Raw genomic sequence first — 17,474 nt, forward strand, 5'->3', positions numbered from 1 at the left:
CTTGGGTCCCAGGGACATTATAAGGAGGAAATGTGAACTGTACTTCCAAGTTGGATACATATTCATTCTTGCTGACTTGATAGGCTCTTGCCTTGGGTCACCACAAAGGCTAGATCATACCACAGAGCATGCATCATGCGTGCGTAGCCTCCTTTTCCATAGTTTTTCCAAGAGTTGATGTGAAAAGCATGTCTACCTGTTCTGTAAAAGCTCCTTGGAGGTAGTGACATGTTTCCTTATTATTCCTACAGCTGGCTCTTTTTTAAAGGCAATTCAGACTTGCATTTGTGTCATTCCCCTCAAATAAACCAATGTGCTTCCTTTATCAGACGAAAGCTGTTGATTTTGTTCTTTCCCTTGGCTACTAGGAAGATCAAAGCCAAACTAGTGTATACTAGAATACTCTGTTAGGGCTCTTTGGGTGAGTTAACCAAAACGGTTTAGGATCTGGTAAAATTTCTAGATTCATGCGCAGTATTCACAATATAATTTCAAGAAATTGTTGGCATCCTGTGAAACATCGTCGACTCCCTGCCTTTGATCTTTTTACATCGGTATGTCAACTATTCTGTATGTGTGAATGTATTTTACTCAATTTCCTTGACTTTATAGAAGTAGACCCTATGTAAATAATAGACACATTGCTTTCAGAGATCTTCAGGTGCTGAGCAGTTGCCTTCTATGGATAATACTTGGCAGCAAGGCCAGGGGAACATTTTTGGTTCTCATGATAATGACATATATAAATGGCTGTAGAGTTTTTATCTTATGGTTTTCCAGAAAATACAAACTGGAGATTGTGTTTCTGTGTGTGTGTGTTTGGTAGAAATACCAGAGCATAAAGGTGGAGTTTTTGTGCACTGAGCACAATTGTGAATCGATATTCAGTCAAGTTATGACATTGTTGCTTCTCTTCACTATGGTTCTTGGTGAAGTCTCTTCATGGAAGCTGTGAAAAGGCTTTGGAAATTGTCTCTGGGGCTGCAGTTTCAAAATCTGGTCCCCAAAAGAGGAAAGAGCCTTTTCTCTTTGGGTGATGGTGTAGCCATTGGCCCCTGCCTTCAGAGTTGGTGGTGGTTCATAGGTGCTCCATCATGTTGGGTTTCTAGCCAGGAGGCCTGGGCTAGATTTGCTCTTGGTCCTCTGTGTATAAAAGGATGGTATATTCAGTTTGGGGGCTCTACAGGATAGCATGTTTCATTGTACTTGCCTTTGGAGATTTTTTGCTCTTTAATGTCTCCTTCAGATAGGGCTTCAGGGAGGTTCAGCATCTGTCCCTTAAGACTGTTCCCGAAACATTGTCTAGTGATGAGGAACTCATGCTAAGAGGAGATGTTGGGAATAGCTGTGATTTTCACCTCTTTTTCCTTTTCTTTCTTTGTAAAAGACAATTTGTAGTACATTTTGTCTCTCTAAGGGAGACTCGAGTACCCAGCTGGTTAGATATATTTAAAGAAAGAAAAAAAATCTCTTTAAACAGACCTTGAAGAATTCTATTACAAATCTGAGTGGGAACCTGAGAATGCTGTGGCATACAGACAAAACTAATTAAAATAACCGATAAAGAAATCAGATGTAGCTTTACATGGGATTTTCAAGATTAAAATGTACGAGAATTATGTTAATAAACTCTGCTTTTAACTCCATAAAGGGTAGGCTCTCATTTCTTTTGTGCAACTTGAAACCACAGTCACCTGTGCCCTCTAGTGCATACTGTATGGGTTAGTTTGACAGTCAAATTTTGTATTGTGCTTCCTGCCTCTGCTCTAATTACTGCTGAGGTTCTTGGTGTAAGAACTCTCTTAGCCCCTCTGATCTCCTCATCCCTGGATGTTTACTCCTGCCTATCTGGTCTTGCTGCACTGCTGATCTGGAGAACTGTTAAGGTCATCCTGGCAAGTATGGTGACCTATGGCAGTGAGCTCTCAAGGCCAGGTTAGCTTATGCCCCCAGCGCTGCCCAGGCAAAGTGCCCTGTCGGGATGTTTATGCCAAGCAAGGAGAGATTGGTTAAAAATATTCCCTTCCTTTCCCCTATCCATACTTACTGAGCTACTGTCTGGGACAGCGTGGGTCATGTAGGGATCCTAGAGACCTCAGCATGGTCAGCACCTGTGGACTTCCCTCCCAGGAGTAGTGTGCAAGGTACTGCTAGGATGTGTACTAACAGATCCCTGAGGTAGAGGCCAACTTGCTATTTGCTGGGTATAGGCAGTTGAGTACATTCTTGAGGTTTCCCCAGGCTGTGGCAGAACACGAATGTTAGAGGGGTGGGGGCTGGTGGCCAGCCTTGGGGCCTGTGAGCCCTATAGACAGCTGTTTGTCCAGTAGCTAAGGCTTGTGATAAAGCAGCTTCTTATTGTATGACTGCTGTTTATCAGCTGGGTGGTTTTTTAGCCAGCCCCCCTCCCCCACTTTTCTTCTTAGCCTAGTTTTTTGCCTGTCTTTGAATGAAGACAGGTGATGATTAGCTGCCCTATTCCCAACTGGCATATTTGGCATTATAGAGAACATGGTACAAAACAACTGTTCATTTAAGGTTTCTATATCTGTCGTAAATGATTTTTCAAGTTTCACATGTCAAAATTGATAGGTTACCAAGGAAAAGCTTTGGGAAAAAACAGACATTCAGTTTTTACAGTATACACAATTTTAATAACAAAATTTTCCTGTACACTGCACTTGGTTACCCCCTGACCCGGTATAATAGTATTTTCTTCTCCCTTCCCCTCCAACCCACTTGACCACCTCCCACCCCACCCCACCCCCCTACCACTCCCACAGAAAAATGGCTCTTAGGGTGATTGAACACAATATGTTTGGACTGTACTTTTAGTTTCCAGTTTCAATGTTGGTCAGAAGGTTCATCAAACATGCCATAGATTAGGCCTTTAAAAATTACCAAGGAGGAACAGGTTAATTGCAGGAGTAGCAGACATTTCCAAAATGTTTGCAATAGCAGTATGAAAGCTTAAATAGCCATTTACTATTTGTTTTGACCTTAAATTAAGTACTACATGTTTGCCCTAGGTTAGGAACAGAAATGTTTAATTATCTATCTTCATCTCTTTTATCTTTTTCTAGTTGAAGCAGTTTAACCTGTAAGGTATGAAAAGCATGTCCCCAAACAGATTTTTGAGTCAGATCTGTCACTGTATTGCTTTATTAGGAAAATGATCATGTAAAAATAATATTTCAAAATTTCATATTAATATCCATACTTTAGAGAGAACAGGGCATTTATAGTCTCCACCCCCACCCCCACCACCCCTCATCGTTGTGTAGAGGAGGTATGCCTCAAGAAAATGGTGTGCCTGTTTTGAATTTAGGATTAAGACCTAGCGCTACATAGGGCTCATTTTTATTGGAAAGAGTCTAGATCTTGGTGACTAGCATTAGAATAAGCAGATGGATTTTAATAATTAGTGGAGTTGGGAAGTTCAGTCAGTTCCATTCATTGAATTGGTACAGAAATTAACTTAGCCACATTAAGAAATTACATGTGTTAGTGCAGATTTTTGGCTTAAAAATTAGTATCTTTGCTGTTTGTTTTTGGCAGTGGGTATTCTCTGAGTTGTATGCATTTGCGAATTTATCAACTCACACTAATTTCAGAAAGGTGATGGAAATCCTGGCAAGCTACAGAAATGAATATAAATAATTCCAAACTAGCTCTTGGTTACTAGGTGGGTATAGTATCAGAGCCTTCGTTAGCTTCATTTTTCCAGAGAGATTTATTTTTCTGATTTTCAAGTGGTCATTTTCTTCTAATCTTGAAAATGAAAAGCGGGGGGAGGGGATGGGGGAGTTGAAGAGAATAAGACAGTAAAAAACAAAAGGCCTAACATTACATTGCCAGCATCTGCAATGTAGTTGTGATGCTCTTCTACCCGAACCAGTTGGTAAAGAGAGCACATATGACTAACAGTCTCATCTTCAAACCTGTGCTGATACAGAAGCACAAATAGACCAAAATTAAAAGGAATCTTGCCTTCTATAGGCATTTGAAAAGGGAAGTTTGCTTTTTAAATGGAAAAGGAAAGCGCTATTTGGCACTGTTACTCACTTTTCTCAGAGAGCATTGCCCAAAAAATGAAGGGCCAAAAAAATCGGTTATTTTTCAACTGAAAAGTATGCCTTGGTGGCCTTGGCTATGCTGTTCCCTTGAATTACTAAATGGCTTGATTTTCCCAATTCACTTTCCTATGTACATTAAGGATTTTGCCAACTGATGGTCCATTTTACTAACTGTAATCTTTAGGATTAATGTGGGGATTCCCAGCCAATATTTCTCACCCTTCTGCTCACAGTTTCAATTAATTTTTGGTTGTGGTTGAAATGATGGAAACTACTCTGCTGTCCTCCAGAGCTAGTGGAATCTTGTATGTCTAAGACACAATTGTATTGTGACAAAGCTGTTCCCTGACAAATGGCCATGATTATCCTGATAAATGGATTGGTAAATTTTAGCTTGTGGAGCTCTCATTTGTAACAGGGGCTTCTGATCCAGCCCTTCTGTAAGGAAATTGTGAGCTGTGCTCTGTGCCAGGAAATCAGCTTCTGTCCTTGCCCAGGCAGGCGTAGGGTCTAGTTTTGTTAAGAGATGAAATGCTCACTGCTCAAGATCTGATGAGGTGGACTGAGACTTGACCAAACGAATCTGCCCACCTTAGAAATTGTAGAGAGCACATTTTTACCATAATTTGTGATCTTGTCTGCTTTTTACTGAGACACATTTTCTTTGAAATGTAGGTAGACATCTCTCAGTATTAAATCTCATGGATTAAACTATAATCTTAACATGTTTCAGTTCCGTCCTGGGAAGAAATATGCCTTGAATGAAGTAAAGAATAACTTTTTTTTTATGGTAATGATTTTCTCTAAGAATTCATGCCTTTTTTCCTCATCAGCAAATGTCAGTTTGCATCTTCTAAAAATCAAGTCAGTAGTCTAATTTCATGGTTTTTGCTAGTACATACGTGGAACCTCTTTTATGGAAAAATTCTGTGTGAATTGGTAACTTACATCTAAATCCTAAATATGTCATAGTTTCTCTGGGGAAATCATAATTGAATAAACAAAATACTTGTGGCTCTTTTCTACACGAAAAGTGTGACATCATTATAATTTTTAAATTACTGAACATTTATATTAATAACAGAGAATCTCCCCCCTCACCCCTTTCCAGCTGCAGGTCCCAGGGCCTTTGGCCTATTTGATTCACATCATGTATAGTTGCCCATTTGCTTGGCTTCCTTTTAACTTTGCTAACCTGTTTCAGGGAGAGTCAGATTTCAAAATGCTGCCTTTCTCTCATCCCCTCACCTCCTTTGAGTTACCACTATGTGGCTGCATAGGCATGTAGAGTGTTCTGCCATGAGAAGGTTTGCTTCAGATCTGTGTTGTTCCCTTTACTTAGAAGGACCTGCTCTTAAACAGTAAGAATTGATATCCATTCAAAGGTCAAAATTTAGCATATAATACTTAGAAAGTACTTTTTTTTTAAAACGGTTCTTTTAAAATACATTCTAACAAGAATCAGTATTACGCCTGTTGCTAGCCAGGTAGTTTTAATTTGGCTTTTTGAGGCTTGAAGATCAAGAAAAGGCAGAAGAAAGAGGTTTAAACCCCTTTGTCAAGGCGTCTTTGATCGTGACAGTTGAGGGGAGGGGGAGGGAGAGAGGGACAGGGAGTGAGGGTGTATTTTTGTGTGTGCTTTCAAACTACAGTGAGCAGCTGGTCATAAGATTGTTAAATTGACTCAGTTTATCTCTTTTCTCTCCAAAATAATTTCTAAATCTTTTTTCACATATAAATGTAAGTATAGGATTTAGTAAACTAATTAGTAAAGTGATAATTTAACACTAGTTGAAAATAATTATCTAAATGCCACAATAATCAACATGTCCACTCTAAGTCAAACTAGAGATATGATACGAAGTCAGTGTCATTATTTAGTATTGATTTCATTGTGATGAGACCTTTTCACACATCACTTGGATTCATTGTTTAAATATATTAAAGAGTCACTCAGCTTATTAGAATTACATAAAGGGTTCTGATTTCATGATAGGGACTTTGATAATACCTACTAACCCAGGCAAAAACTCTGGAAGAAGAGTGTTTAATATTGACCAGTCTTCAGCATACATAAAATTCTACTCCCCACACTGGCATTAAATTGTAGGTTTGAGTAAATACCAAATTATCATACAAGAGAACTTTGCTAAGTCTCCTTTAAGCAGCAAGCCAGTTGTGGTACTTGGGGTGGAGAGCAATGATCAAACAAGTATTGATCCATATCTCTTTCTGCTCAGTAGCGTCTTTCCAAACTGTTTCAGTAGAAAAAAATAGCATATGGAGACCTTAGTGTAAATGTTTACACACAATAGTATATAATTACATACATGAAATGTCTTATTTTGAAGTAAGCATTTTTAGACTTTCCCACAAGAGTGCAAATTAATGTGAGCGTTGCTTCATTTAACACTTAAAATGTGGTTTCATTTAAAAAAAATTAAAAATACTTCAACATGTCAGAAACCTAAGTCTCCACTTGGTTTGGAAAAATTAGGCTTAATGTCACCAATTGGTAAAAATTAGGTATGTATTTAGCCCCTACTATGTAAAATAGGTTACTTATCTGATGTAATTTTCGATGATGGGTAGATATTATACTTCACATTCTTTGTATGGCAGCTGCTGACACTTGCACTGTCCATAACCATTAATGATGATGAAGGGTCCTTCATGGGTAGGTTCATATTCATTATATGGTCCTTGGTCTGACATGTTTGACATATGGAGTCGTGTTTGGGATCGGAGCTGCCTGTGGTTCTGAATCATTGAGCACTGCCTAATTCTTCTTAAAGTGGGAGGGCAGCACTTCCTGGAGATGAACACTATAAAAATAATAAAAAAGAAAGAAAACAATAAAGCCATTGTTCCTGTAATTACCCGCTGAGTGAAGATGGCATTGTCTGGTTCCGGAACGTGTTCCTCAGTAGTAACTGCTATGCCTGCAGTAGTTGGGATTTCTTTGTCTCCCACATGGTAACTTGATGAGCTTATTCTTTTTGTATATTCAGTGGTTGGATCTTTATAAGTTGTAGCCATGGCAGTGACGGTGGTTGATAAATTCCAGCAGAGCTGAAATCCATGGACTGCGTCTAGTATATCCTCTCCCTGGGTGTGGTCGGGGCTGTGGCATAGGATGGAATGCTCCCACCGACCTTGGAAACTGCCCAGCCAGGAGGCCAAAGCACATATTCGAGGGCTGCATTCCCACAGATTGCCAGAGAGGCCAACGGTTGTGAGGGACCTCAGGGAGTTTAAGATCTTGGAATCAAGGCTGTTTAACTTGTTGTTATCCATGAGGAGTATTTTAAGATTAGGCATCGTTTCAAATACTGTCAGATCGATGGCTTTTATTTCATTTCCAGTCAAGTCTAGTTTTTCTAAAGTGCCCCAGGTCCACTCCATCCCACATGTCAAGTTGCTAATTTTGTTCCATTGTAAGAAGAGCGTGTGCAGACTGCTTAGCCGTAGGAAATGAGCAAAATTAATCTTTGTCAGCTGGTTGTGCTCTAGATGAAGCTCTCTCAGTTTGATTAATCCCGCAAATCCATTGCGAGCCAAACTTCGCAAACGGTTTGTGCTCAAATCCAGAAACTCCAGACTACGACAGTCCCAGAACAGGCGTACTGGGATAGTCCGCAGGGAGTTGGACCGTAAATGCAAGGTCTGCAGCTTCCGGAGGCCATAGAAGAGCTCTGGGTGCAGAGATGACAGCTGATTAAAAGACAGGTCCAAATTTTGCAGGTTAATCAGTTGGGTAAAAGTTGTGTTTGGCAAATAAAATATTTTGTTGGAACTCAAGATTAATTCCTTAAGTTTATATAGTCCTTGAAAAGCATCTTCTTTTACTGTTGATATTTGATTGTGGTCTAAGTGGAGCCAGGTGAGTTGACTGAAGCTGGCAAATTGATCCCTTTCGAGCTCTGTGATGTGATTGTGCCTCAGGGACAGGCCCAGAGAGCCCTTGTCTGTGGTGTTTGGCACTGAGTGGAAGCCCTGAGAGTCGCAGTAGAAGAGCAGCTTCTCACAGCGGCATTTGGGTGGACACGCCATACCCAGCGCAGGCAGCATTTTTAAAACCATACTCATTGCATATATTGCTGCTAGCATAGGGGCCCCTAATGGCCACTTGAAATGTAAGCCTGCAGAATATAATTTAAGGAAAACAAGAAGATAAAATATTTTTCAGCAGAGCATACGGGCTTTTAAAAAACAACAACAACATCATTATGGCAAAAGATTTCACTACATATAACTTATTTTTTCATTTGCTGTAGAAGAACTAACCTTGTTAGTATATCTAGAACAAAACTTAAACCATTAAGAAAGGAGATACAACACATCCTGTCATCAGCAATATATATTTTACCTAAACCTCAAAATCCAAAAATGTGACAAGTAATTTCTCTCATAAAATGTTAATTCAATGGCTTATTTTAAAAACGTGACTCCTTGCTGACTGTACAAGACACATTAAATACATGGACTTACCCATTCTTCTGAGTACATTGGAGGCTGCATTCAGTCTTGGTTGTCAGACTCAACGCAGTGAGTCTAAAAGGCTCTAACATGCAGGAGCCTTTGACCAGTTTCCTGTTTTCTATGTCCCAGGCTTTCCGAGTAAAATTGAAATCCACCAGGGCGAGTTGTTTTTTCCTTAGGATATTCCTCTCGAAAGCATTGGTTTCATTTTCTTTGACCACTCTGATCCCCTAAATCAGTTTTGAATATAAGTTATTAATTTTGTCCTCCTCTAACTGCTCAGCTGGTTAATCAAAGCTTCAGCCTCTCCTTTCTGCAGCCGTTAGTTCTCTCGGTCTTAACTTGTTGATGGCAGATGGGCTGCTTGTTGCAGAGAAGAGCTCCTGGAGCAGCATGAGTGCATTTACTGAAAAGCTTTTCCGAGAAACGGCACAAGAATGGATTTGCTTATGTGCTGCGACCACACAGAACTGTATATAGGCTGACGTCACCGGGTGACGTGTCTTTTGTTTGGGTTTTCCAGAAGCTTTACTGTTATAAAGCAGCGTGCTTTGTAACAATATCGGGGTCATTGTAAGACCCCCGATTATAATAAAGAGAGAAAGAAGAACTCCTGACCTGAAAACATGGTATTCCTTCAGTGTAGGAAGCAGCAGTGAGGTAATAAAGGCTGCATTCAAGAAGATCCGTCTGAACAGTGAGTTGGGTTAGCAGAGTGACGATTTTTTAATGCTTGGAAAAGCCAGTGTTAGACTGCCGATTCTGCATAGAGAGATCATCTAAATGGGCAGGAGCCTGCACGATTTATGAAGTGCTGATTTAACAGCAGCCTATGCGAATGCCTGCTGTTCTGGTAGTTTGGAAAGCTACTCAATCACCTAGTTGTCATGCTTGGTTAAAATAGAAGTTAGGACTATGATTTGCTTCAGATGTGTTGGTAAACTAGCACAGTGGGCTTTGCTTCTTTGCCATTAAGAGTTTAGCATTATAAACCAAGAATAAAGGGGGGAAAAGGTTGGAAAACAAAGAATTTGGTTATTTTACTCTTTGAGAATTTTAAGAGAAAGCTAATTAAAATGATTTCTCCTTCTTTGTCTTATTTTATATAATAGTGTTTTATCACAATGCTAACTGAAAAATAATAATCCAGAAATCTTTGGATGTCTTGGTAGGAGAAAAGCATAGGTTGATATAGTCATTTAATATTGCATGCTCTAAGTGTTAACAGTGGAACAGAAATAATTTAGGACAAGTGGTACAGCCTGGCTAGATTTTGACATGGTCGCTTGTATTTACCTCATAATTTCACTTACTCCTTAAGCTAAAAACCTCTACTGATCTGGGTTAGGGTATTGTGGCCCTCAAACAACAGAGTATTTGCATGCTCAATAGCGCCTATTGGCACACTTAAGAACTGACTTCGAGTCTCATACTGTTGTTAGAATCTCTCTAGGGAATACAAAAGATCACACATACTTTGGAATAGGATTTTTGCTATGGCTGTTTTTACTTGACCTAACACCATCTTCACTTTTCAGAATTTGGTTATGAATATACAGCTCCATGTTCACTACTGTATAAACATAAAAATTGTTTCTAGTGTGAGTTAGGGCCATAGTTTCAGGCCTGATGAAGGTAAGGCCTCTTGTACACCTGACATTACTGATTTGGCCTTCTTGGCCATTTCTCCCATACTGTTTCTCTCATACTTATCCTCAGTAGGTCTTGTCTCAGACTTGAAGGCAGAAATCTGAAAACTACCCCATGGTATCTGTGAAACCAGAACATTATCAATCTGTTGGCTTCCAGGGGCTTTATCACACTGGGTGTGTGTAAGAAGTTATTTCTCAAGGGGTGTTGTGTCACTGTTGGAGTGCAGTGCCGGAGTGAGGACTGAAGACTCCAGGGGCTTTCCTCAGGGCTCTGTGGAAACAGCAGCAATTGCAGGTGTGTAGTTTGGCTCCTCCTAGTAACAGACCCCAAGATAGGATTAGAGGTATAAGAATTTTATTGAGGAAAATGCCTGGGATGTGTAAAGGGAGAAAGAAGATGACAGAAATACTCCTTAGGTTTGGTAGAGTCTAAAAACCCATGGGGCATGTCTGACACCTCTTAAAGGAGAGGGGAAAGAAAGACCCTACCAGCAGGGCAGTTCTCAGTCAGTTTCTCCAGGCCAGAGAGAAGTCCCCAGGCCAAAGTTGCCCATGAGTGGAACCCCTTATTCTCAGGAACTAGTATTCCCAGTTTTCCTGTTTCCTGGTTAAGGAAGAGAGGGAGAGATCTTCGTTTAGAATTCAGGATGCCATTCCTCCACTGACCTGGATCCTTTCCATAGTCTGTCTCTCTGTAGGCTGAAAGTTCTTAACCCGAGTCCATAATTGGCCTGTAGAATTTTGTTGTTTGTGCATTTTTCTGTCGATGAAGTTTAATCAAATTCTTAGAGGGTCTGTGACCCTAGGTTTCAGAATGACCATTCTATAGGAACACAACTTGCTCTCAAAGCTCCCAGTGAGGGGTGTCTGATAAGGGTGGTCTCAATTTTTTTTTTTTTTTTTTTAAAGGAAAAGAAGCCCTGGGGATACTGTAAATGCTCTTACTGAAGTTAGTCACCCTCTGATGAAAAAAAACCTTTGCAAGACAGGAGGAGCTGGATTAAATTCTCCTCTGAAGTAACCACTTTAGTTCTATGTGGAGAAAAGTGTTGAAATCAATTGGATTAGAGCAGCCATGATTAGGAATGAGTTACATGTGAAAATTGAGAGGGAAAAGCATTTCCTTCTCCTTGAACTCTTGGTTCCCTTCTGCTCTTGTAGTCTACTTGGCCTATTTACAGTATACTAACAGATGAAAAACCATTAAATTACATTATCCTAATACTATTATAACAGATTTGTGGGCAAGGAAAATTGTGTGGAAAAGCACCAGTGCAATCAAGAGTAATTATTTTTTGATGCACCTGGAGAAGTGGGCAGTAATGCCTGCTATACCACAGTACCCAGAGAGCACAGTCTGTCTAGGTCGCAAGCCGTCTTGCCCACTTGACTCCTCGTTGGGTTCAAAAGGTTTAGACTGTAGAATCAAAGATGTGATGTTTGTCTTAAAGTGGGTTGGAGTACACTGTTCCTATTGATGGAGATTTGTATCGTTTTTTGATCTTTATCTCTCGTTAGTTAAAAGGACTAAAAAGAAACCCATGTTCTTTCTGAATTAAACCTTTTATTGGTTTCATTTCACAACGGCTTTATTCTGCATACATATGCCTTTGACTTAATTAAAGTGGCAATACAACCTCTGGAAAGTACTCTTGATATCATCTGTTTCAATTTTCACTGTTCTAGTTGTTCGTGACAAGGCAAAGGACAAGTAAAATCTAGCCCGTCTGTCCTCTCTGTGGAGGACAAATTAAATGAGTCATGCGGCAGGGTTTAGGTGTTAACACTTATCTGCATTACTCTTCATGAAAGTTTGCTTTTAATATATGTTGCTAATCAGGAATAAATATTTACCTCTTTGGAAAAGCAGATGTATAACGTGAAATTTTCTAATCTTTTGTGGTAGAGAGGGAGCTGGATTTTGCTTTATGCTGAAAAATCAGGTGTTTCTTAACCAATCATGTCCGACTCCAAAAATTTTCATATCCCAGAGGTGCTCGGTTAAAGAAAACCTTCTGGCTACCAGTCTCGGTCATGGTTCTTTGGAGATCTCCTCACAATTATCAGAAAGTTGCAGCCATTTTTAGGGTGGAGATCCAAGATTTGTGGGTCTGAGTGTATCCCTTCCCAAGGACCTTTTAGGGTTCTTAGTTGGCAACCACAGTTGGGCCTATATTGTATCAATATCTTTATTTGAGTGAGTTTTATCAATACTAGCCTTTTTTGAGAGGCGGGAGGGAACAAGGATGAGAGAAAATTATGATAAATCCTAGAGTTCACTGTTTTTAAACGTGTGTTTGGAGGCAAAGATTGACTACTAAGTTTTTGATTTACTCTTTATTTTTATTTTTGGCCGTGCTAGGTCTTTGTTCCAGTGCATAGCCTTCTCTTTGTGGAGCACAGCCTCTAGAGTGCACAGGCTTAGTAGTTGGCACTGTGTAGGCTTAGTTGCCCCATGGCATTTGGGATCTTGGTTTCCAGATCAGAGTTCAAACTTGCGTCCCATACATTGAAAGGGAGATTGTTAACCACTGGGCCACAGGAAAAGGCTGTGATTAATTACTGGTGTTTGGCACTAAACATCAGTTTGTTATCTTCCCAAGAAACAGAATCTGTCTGATAGAGGCAGATAGAATATGTAAGGATTGATGGCCTTACCAATCTGTCATGTTAGACATGGGCTAAAGAGTAGTTAATTGATTATCAAGTTAATTGATTATCCTAGGTAGAGCCAGAGAATCGGAGAACATTGAAAATTCTAGACTCTTAGAGTTTCGGTGAAAACACAGAGGACCACTGTTGAGTGTTAGTAAGTATCTCTGTTGCTGGGAATCTTTCCTTCCAAAACCCTTTTAAGAAGTAGACTGTCCACATTAGGCCTGCAGAATCCACAGTTTGACCCCATCCTTGCCTTTCATTGATAGTGATATTTTAAAAGTCCTTTTATTATCTTCATTAAACATGACTGAGAAAACAATAGGAAGGAGTGATGGTTACACTAATGATGGTGAGCTGTGTTCCTTTTGATGCTGTGACTTTCAAAATGTGGAATTTCTCCTTCTAGTTTTGGAGACACGTGGTTTTGGGCAATTGTTGCTATTGGCGGGATGGCAGAACTAGTGTCGTGTGCTCCCATTGTGTTCTGTGCCCAGAGGTAGAAAATTCAGTAAATTTTGGGGTGATAAATCTTAGGTAAGGAAAAATCCTCCATAGACGTTTGAGCTGAGGTGCTTTTAAACCACAAAGATCTTTTATTTTACCTATTGTAGACATCATACCAACCCAAACCAAACAGAACTGTCCTGAAGTCTTGATAAGTACATACTGATTAAAATTTATATTACCAAGCCCTTGGGGATTCCCAGGGGGCTCAGTGGTAGAGAATGTGCCTGCCAATACAGGAGAGGAAGGTTTGATCCCTGAATCTCGAAGATCCCCTGGAGGGGGAAATGGCTACCCACTCCAGTATTCTTGCCTGGGCAGTCCATGAACAGGGGAGCCTGGTGGGTTACTGCCGATGGGATCACAGAGAGATGGACCCAGCTAAGCGACTGAACATGCACACGTTTCTCACTCTTGTCTGCCTGTGGCTTCATGGTGTTCATATTCCCCCACCCTCTGAGTGTGGTAGGCTGCATTTTTTATTCTGAAATAGAGCCAAGTTTGGATTTGTCTTTCCTGCTGCTTCTCCCTTTCTGCATTTAGAGTAACTTTCTATTTAGATATGTTTCCTCCTGCCTACATAGACGGCCACAGGCTATACAAAACCATTTGCACAGGATAGGATTAAGAGTTGAGATACACATTCATATTTAGAAGAATCTCTTTTATAGTGAGCTCTTTGACCCAATTGGCTAGATTTAAGAGGATGAATTTGCAGTATATCAGCTCTACGAAGTCTTGGTTTTTGAAGCTTGGAAATGCCGTTCCTTCTCTCTTAATGTGCTCTGGGGTAGAGAGATGGCAACATGTGCTTAAGGCAAGCAAAGTATTTGAACATGTGATATCGTCAATGTAGAGAAATCCAATAACAAAAATTAAGCCCAAAGAGAACAAGATCACTTCTTATTAGGAATAGCTTATAGCAGCATGTCAACATTATAGCTGCTGTTGAGATATTGACCCCATGTTGCTAAGGCTTGAGCTCCCAAGGGAGCTGATTCTTTTCCTCTGTTTTTTTTGCACTTGTGAAAGTGAGAACATGGAGGTCTATCTAATGGCTTCATAATTTTTCCCTGTGTATGAGTGCACACGTGTATCTAATAGCTTCATAGCTTTACCCTTGTATGGCTATACTATAATCTATGGACATGTAGTTTTTTTTGAGGCTTTTGACACAGTGTAAAACGAATATTCTTTTAATATCTTTTCATACTTAGGCAAGTTTGTATATAAGGTAAGTTCCTAACAAAAAATTGTTGGGCTGTAGGGGGTGTATATTTAAAATTGATAGACATTGCCACATTACCTTCCAAAGAATTTTAAACCATTTATACTTCCCCCAGTAGTCTGTAAATGTATAGCAACCCTCCCCCCACCTTAACACCATATTAGAAGCCAGCAGACTTTAAAATTGTGAATCTGATAGGTGAAAAATGCTCTCTTTGTTGTGTTATGAGTGAGATTGAGCATCATTTTGGATGTCGGTATACTGTTATTTTTGTTCTTTTCTGTAGATTGTGTATTTCATTTGGTCATTCCACTTCCCACTGCTACAGTTGGTCATTTCTTTAAAGATTTGCAGGGATTATTTGCTTATTAAGCTAATTTTGTTTGTGACATATTTTACAAATATCTCCTCCAGTTAGTCATTTGTCTTTTAAAGGTTTTACGATCTTTGCTGCTGCTGCTGCTGCTGCTGCTAATTCGCTTCAGTCGTGTCCGACTCTGTGCGACCCTATAGACGGCAGCCTACCAGGCTCCGCCGTCCCTAGGATTCTCCAGGCAAGAATACTGGAGTGGGTTGCCATTTCCTTCTCCAGTGCATGAAAGGGAAAAGTTGAAGTGAAGTCGCTCAGTCGTGTCGACTCTTAGCGACCCCATGGACTATGGCCTACCAGGCTCCTCCGTCCATGGGATTTTCCAGGCAAGAGTACTGGAGTGGGGTGCCATTGCCTTCTCCGACGATCTTTGCTATATATGCTTAATTTTAATGAATGGTGAAACAGGTGATAATCTTTCTTAATATTAAAACACACATTTGCCATATTATGGTAACGATCCAGTACAAGTTGGTGAACATGAAATTTGTAGTATCTTCAGTAAACAGAGATTCCCTATTAACCCATTATCTGTAGCAGAGAAAAGGATCAGATCCTTCAGAAGGTTATTTATTTTTAAATTAATGCAGAAACCAAAAATGTTTCCTGATTTATCACAAATCTTAATCTGATTTTACCAGTTAACTGAGCATTTAAAAATCCTTCTGTACAGGGCCACAATGGAGACACAGACATAGAGAACAGGCTGTGGACACAGGGGCAGGAGAGGGTGGGACGAATGGAGACAGTAGCATGAAAACATACGCTACCATATGTAAAATAGATAGCCAGTGGAAATTTGCTGTATGACTCAAGGATCTCAGACTGGTGCTCTGTGACAACCTAGAGGGGTGGGATGGAGTGGGAGGTGGGAAGGAGCTTCAAGAGGGACGGGACATATGTATGCCTCTGGCTGATTCATGTTGATGGTATGGCAGAAACCAGCACAATATTGTAAAACAGTTATCCTTCAATTAAGAATAAATTGTAAAAAAGATCCTACACTTTTTAAAGGACAAAAATCCTTCTGAAATGTCTTTACATTTGAATCATTTTATTTTTTCCTGGATTATTAGTAGCTTCAAAATTAAGGCTTTTTTAAATGATCTTTATATATTTAGTTTGTATACCTATTTGCTTTATATACCTATTTGCGCTTCTGACAACTTCTCAAGTTACTACGCACAGCACCTGTTAACCAGTAGATGTTTTTTTTTTAAGAAGAAGACTGGTGTCTCAAAAGTAATTGGAATACCTCAGCTACATGCTTCAGTTTGGTCTTTTCTCCATCGTGGATTTTGTTTTCCCCAGGAAGAGAAAGTAGTAGTTCATACATTCATTCTGGTCTCCCAGGATTTGGTGGAAAGGTTGCAACAGATTCCCTACAGTTCATTTAGTTCTGTGCTATAGTGGACATGTAAAGGGACATGGCATAGTTATGCCATAGTGGAATGTTAATGCTGGTTGTAATACCTAAGCTTGTTAGAACTTATAGGCACATTTTCAGGTGTAATATGGCATGGGGCTGAGAAAAATCTAAAGGTAGTAAGCAAGGCTGGCTGTCATCTGAAAAAATAGATGAACCAGTAAGGCTCATTTCTAAGCCCTCATTGAGGGGAGAGAGAAAGAAAGCGAGGTTATAGTATGTAACATTAGAATTTCCTACCCAGTTTTAACATTTTTAGGATGAAATAGGTAACATTAGGTAAACCAGAAACTTCTATCTTTTGCAACTGTAAGGAGTGAGAGGTATCTTTGAAAGGAATTTGGGAATGCTGGTCTATTTGACCATTATATTCTAATATTAAGTTACTTAATCTTTGCCTCAACTCTGTCACACATTCAGTTTATGCAAAGCCATGTGTAGGCCAGGTAAAACAAGGGTCAAATTGCTTCTTCTGTTATCCACTAAATGTATATTGTATGATAATGTGTTGCCCATCCCACAGCAAACCTTTTAGTCCTACTTATGAAGATATAGGGCTTCCCAGATGGTGCTAGTGGTAGAGAACCTGCCTGCCAATGCAGGAGACATAAGAGACTCAGGCTCAGTCCCTGGGTGAGGAAGATTTCCTGGAGGAGGGCGTGGCAACCCACTCCAGTATTCTGGCCTGGAGAATCCCATGGACAAAGGAGCCTGGCAGGCTATGGTCCATAGGGTTACAAAGAGTTGGAATGACCGAAGCGACTTAGCACGTGTGAGGATATGGACTGAACTCAAGTCTCCCTGGGTTTTCAAAATATTTTTCTTGAGAATTTCTTTAATATCAGGTCCCCTGTTCTTCTCTGAAGTCTTCCAGCAGCATCTTGGTAACACTTCCTTTCTAAAGTTCCTTACCCCTGGCTTTACCTAATGGCAGTATAGTGGATGACAGGCCTCATTTTCCCTTTTGTACCTGGAGGTAACAATGCTGCTCTTTTCTTTTCTCTCTCTCATTGTCATTGGGGGAAAGAGGCTTCAGATGCCCATTCTGACTTGGATCTTGTGAAATCTCATGGTTCTT

The 17,474-nt window shown here is 40.0% G+C and overlaps 2 protein-coding genes across 9 annotated transcripts in view; one reads left to right on the top strand and one right to left on the bottom strand.

Moving 5' to 3' along the window:
- CTNNA1 (catenin alpha 1) overlaps positions 1–17,474 on the top strand; it is a 370,505-nt gene that overhangs the window by 295,119 nt on the left and 57,912 nt on the right. The gene's annotated exons all lie outside the window — the stretch shown is intronic.
- Positions 3,421–8,597, bottom strand: LRRTM2 (leucine rich repeat transmembrane neuronal 2). The gene is made up of 2 exons (XM_081500955.1): positions 8,568–8,597; positions 3,421–7,790 (listed from the first exon to the last, which is right to left on the bottom strand). Exons 1-2 carry the CDS (start codon positions 8,595–8,597, stop codon positions 6,672–6,674), a joined length of 1,149 nt encoding a protein of 382 aa, XP_081357081.1. The 3' UTR covers positions 3,421–6,671.

This window comes from Giraffa tippelskirchi, chromosome 6, assembly GCF_054371585.1.
Source record: "Giraffa tippelskirchi isolate mGirTip1 chromosome 6, T2T-mGirTip1v1.2.pri, whole genome shotgun sequence".
Classification (NCBI taxonomy): domain Eukaryota; kingdom Metazoa; phylum Chordata; class Mammalia; order Artiodactyla; family Giraffidae; genus Giraffa; species Giraffa tippelskirchi.

What these genes read in the sequence shown, in the direction of transcription:
- LRRTM2 (XM_081500955.1), bottom strand. Translation starts at nt 8,597, where the DNA reads ATGCAGCCTCCAATGTACTCAGAAGAATGG. An exon ending in CAATGTACTCAGAAGAATGG is followed by an intron (nt 7,791 to 8,567) that starts GTAAGTCCATGT and finishes TCTTTTAATCAG; the next exon opens with CTGTCATCTCTGCACCCAGA.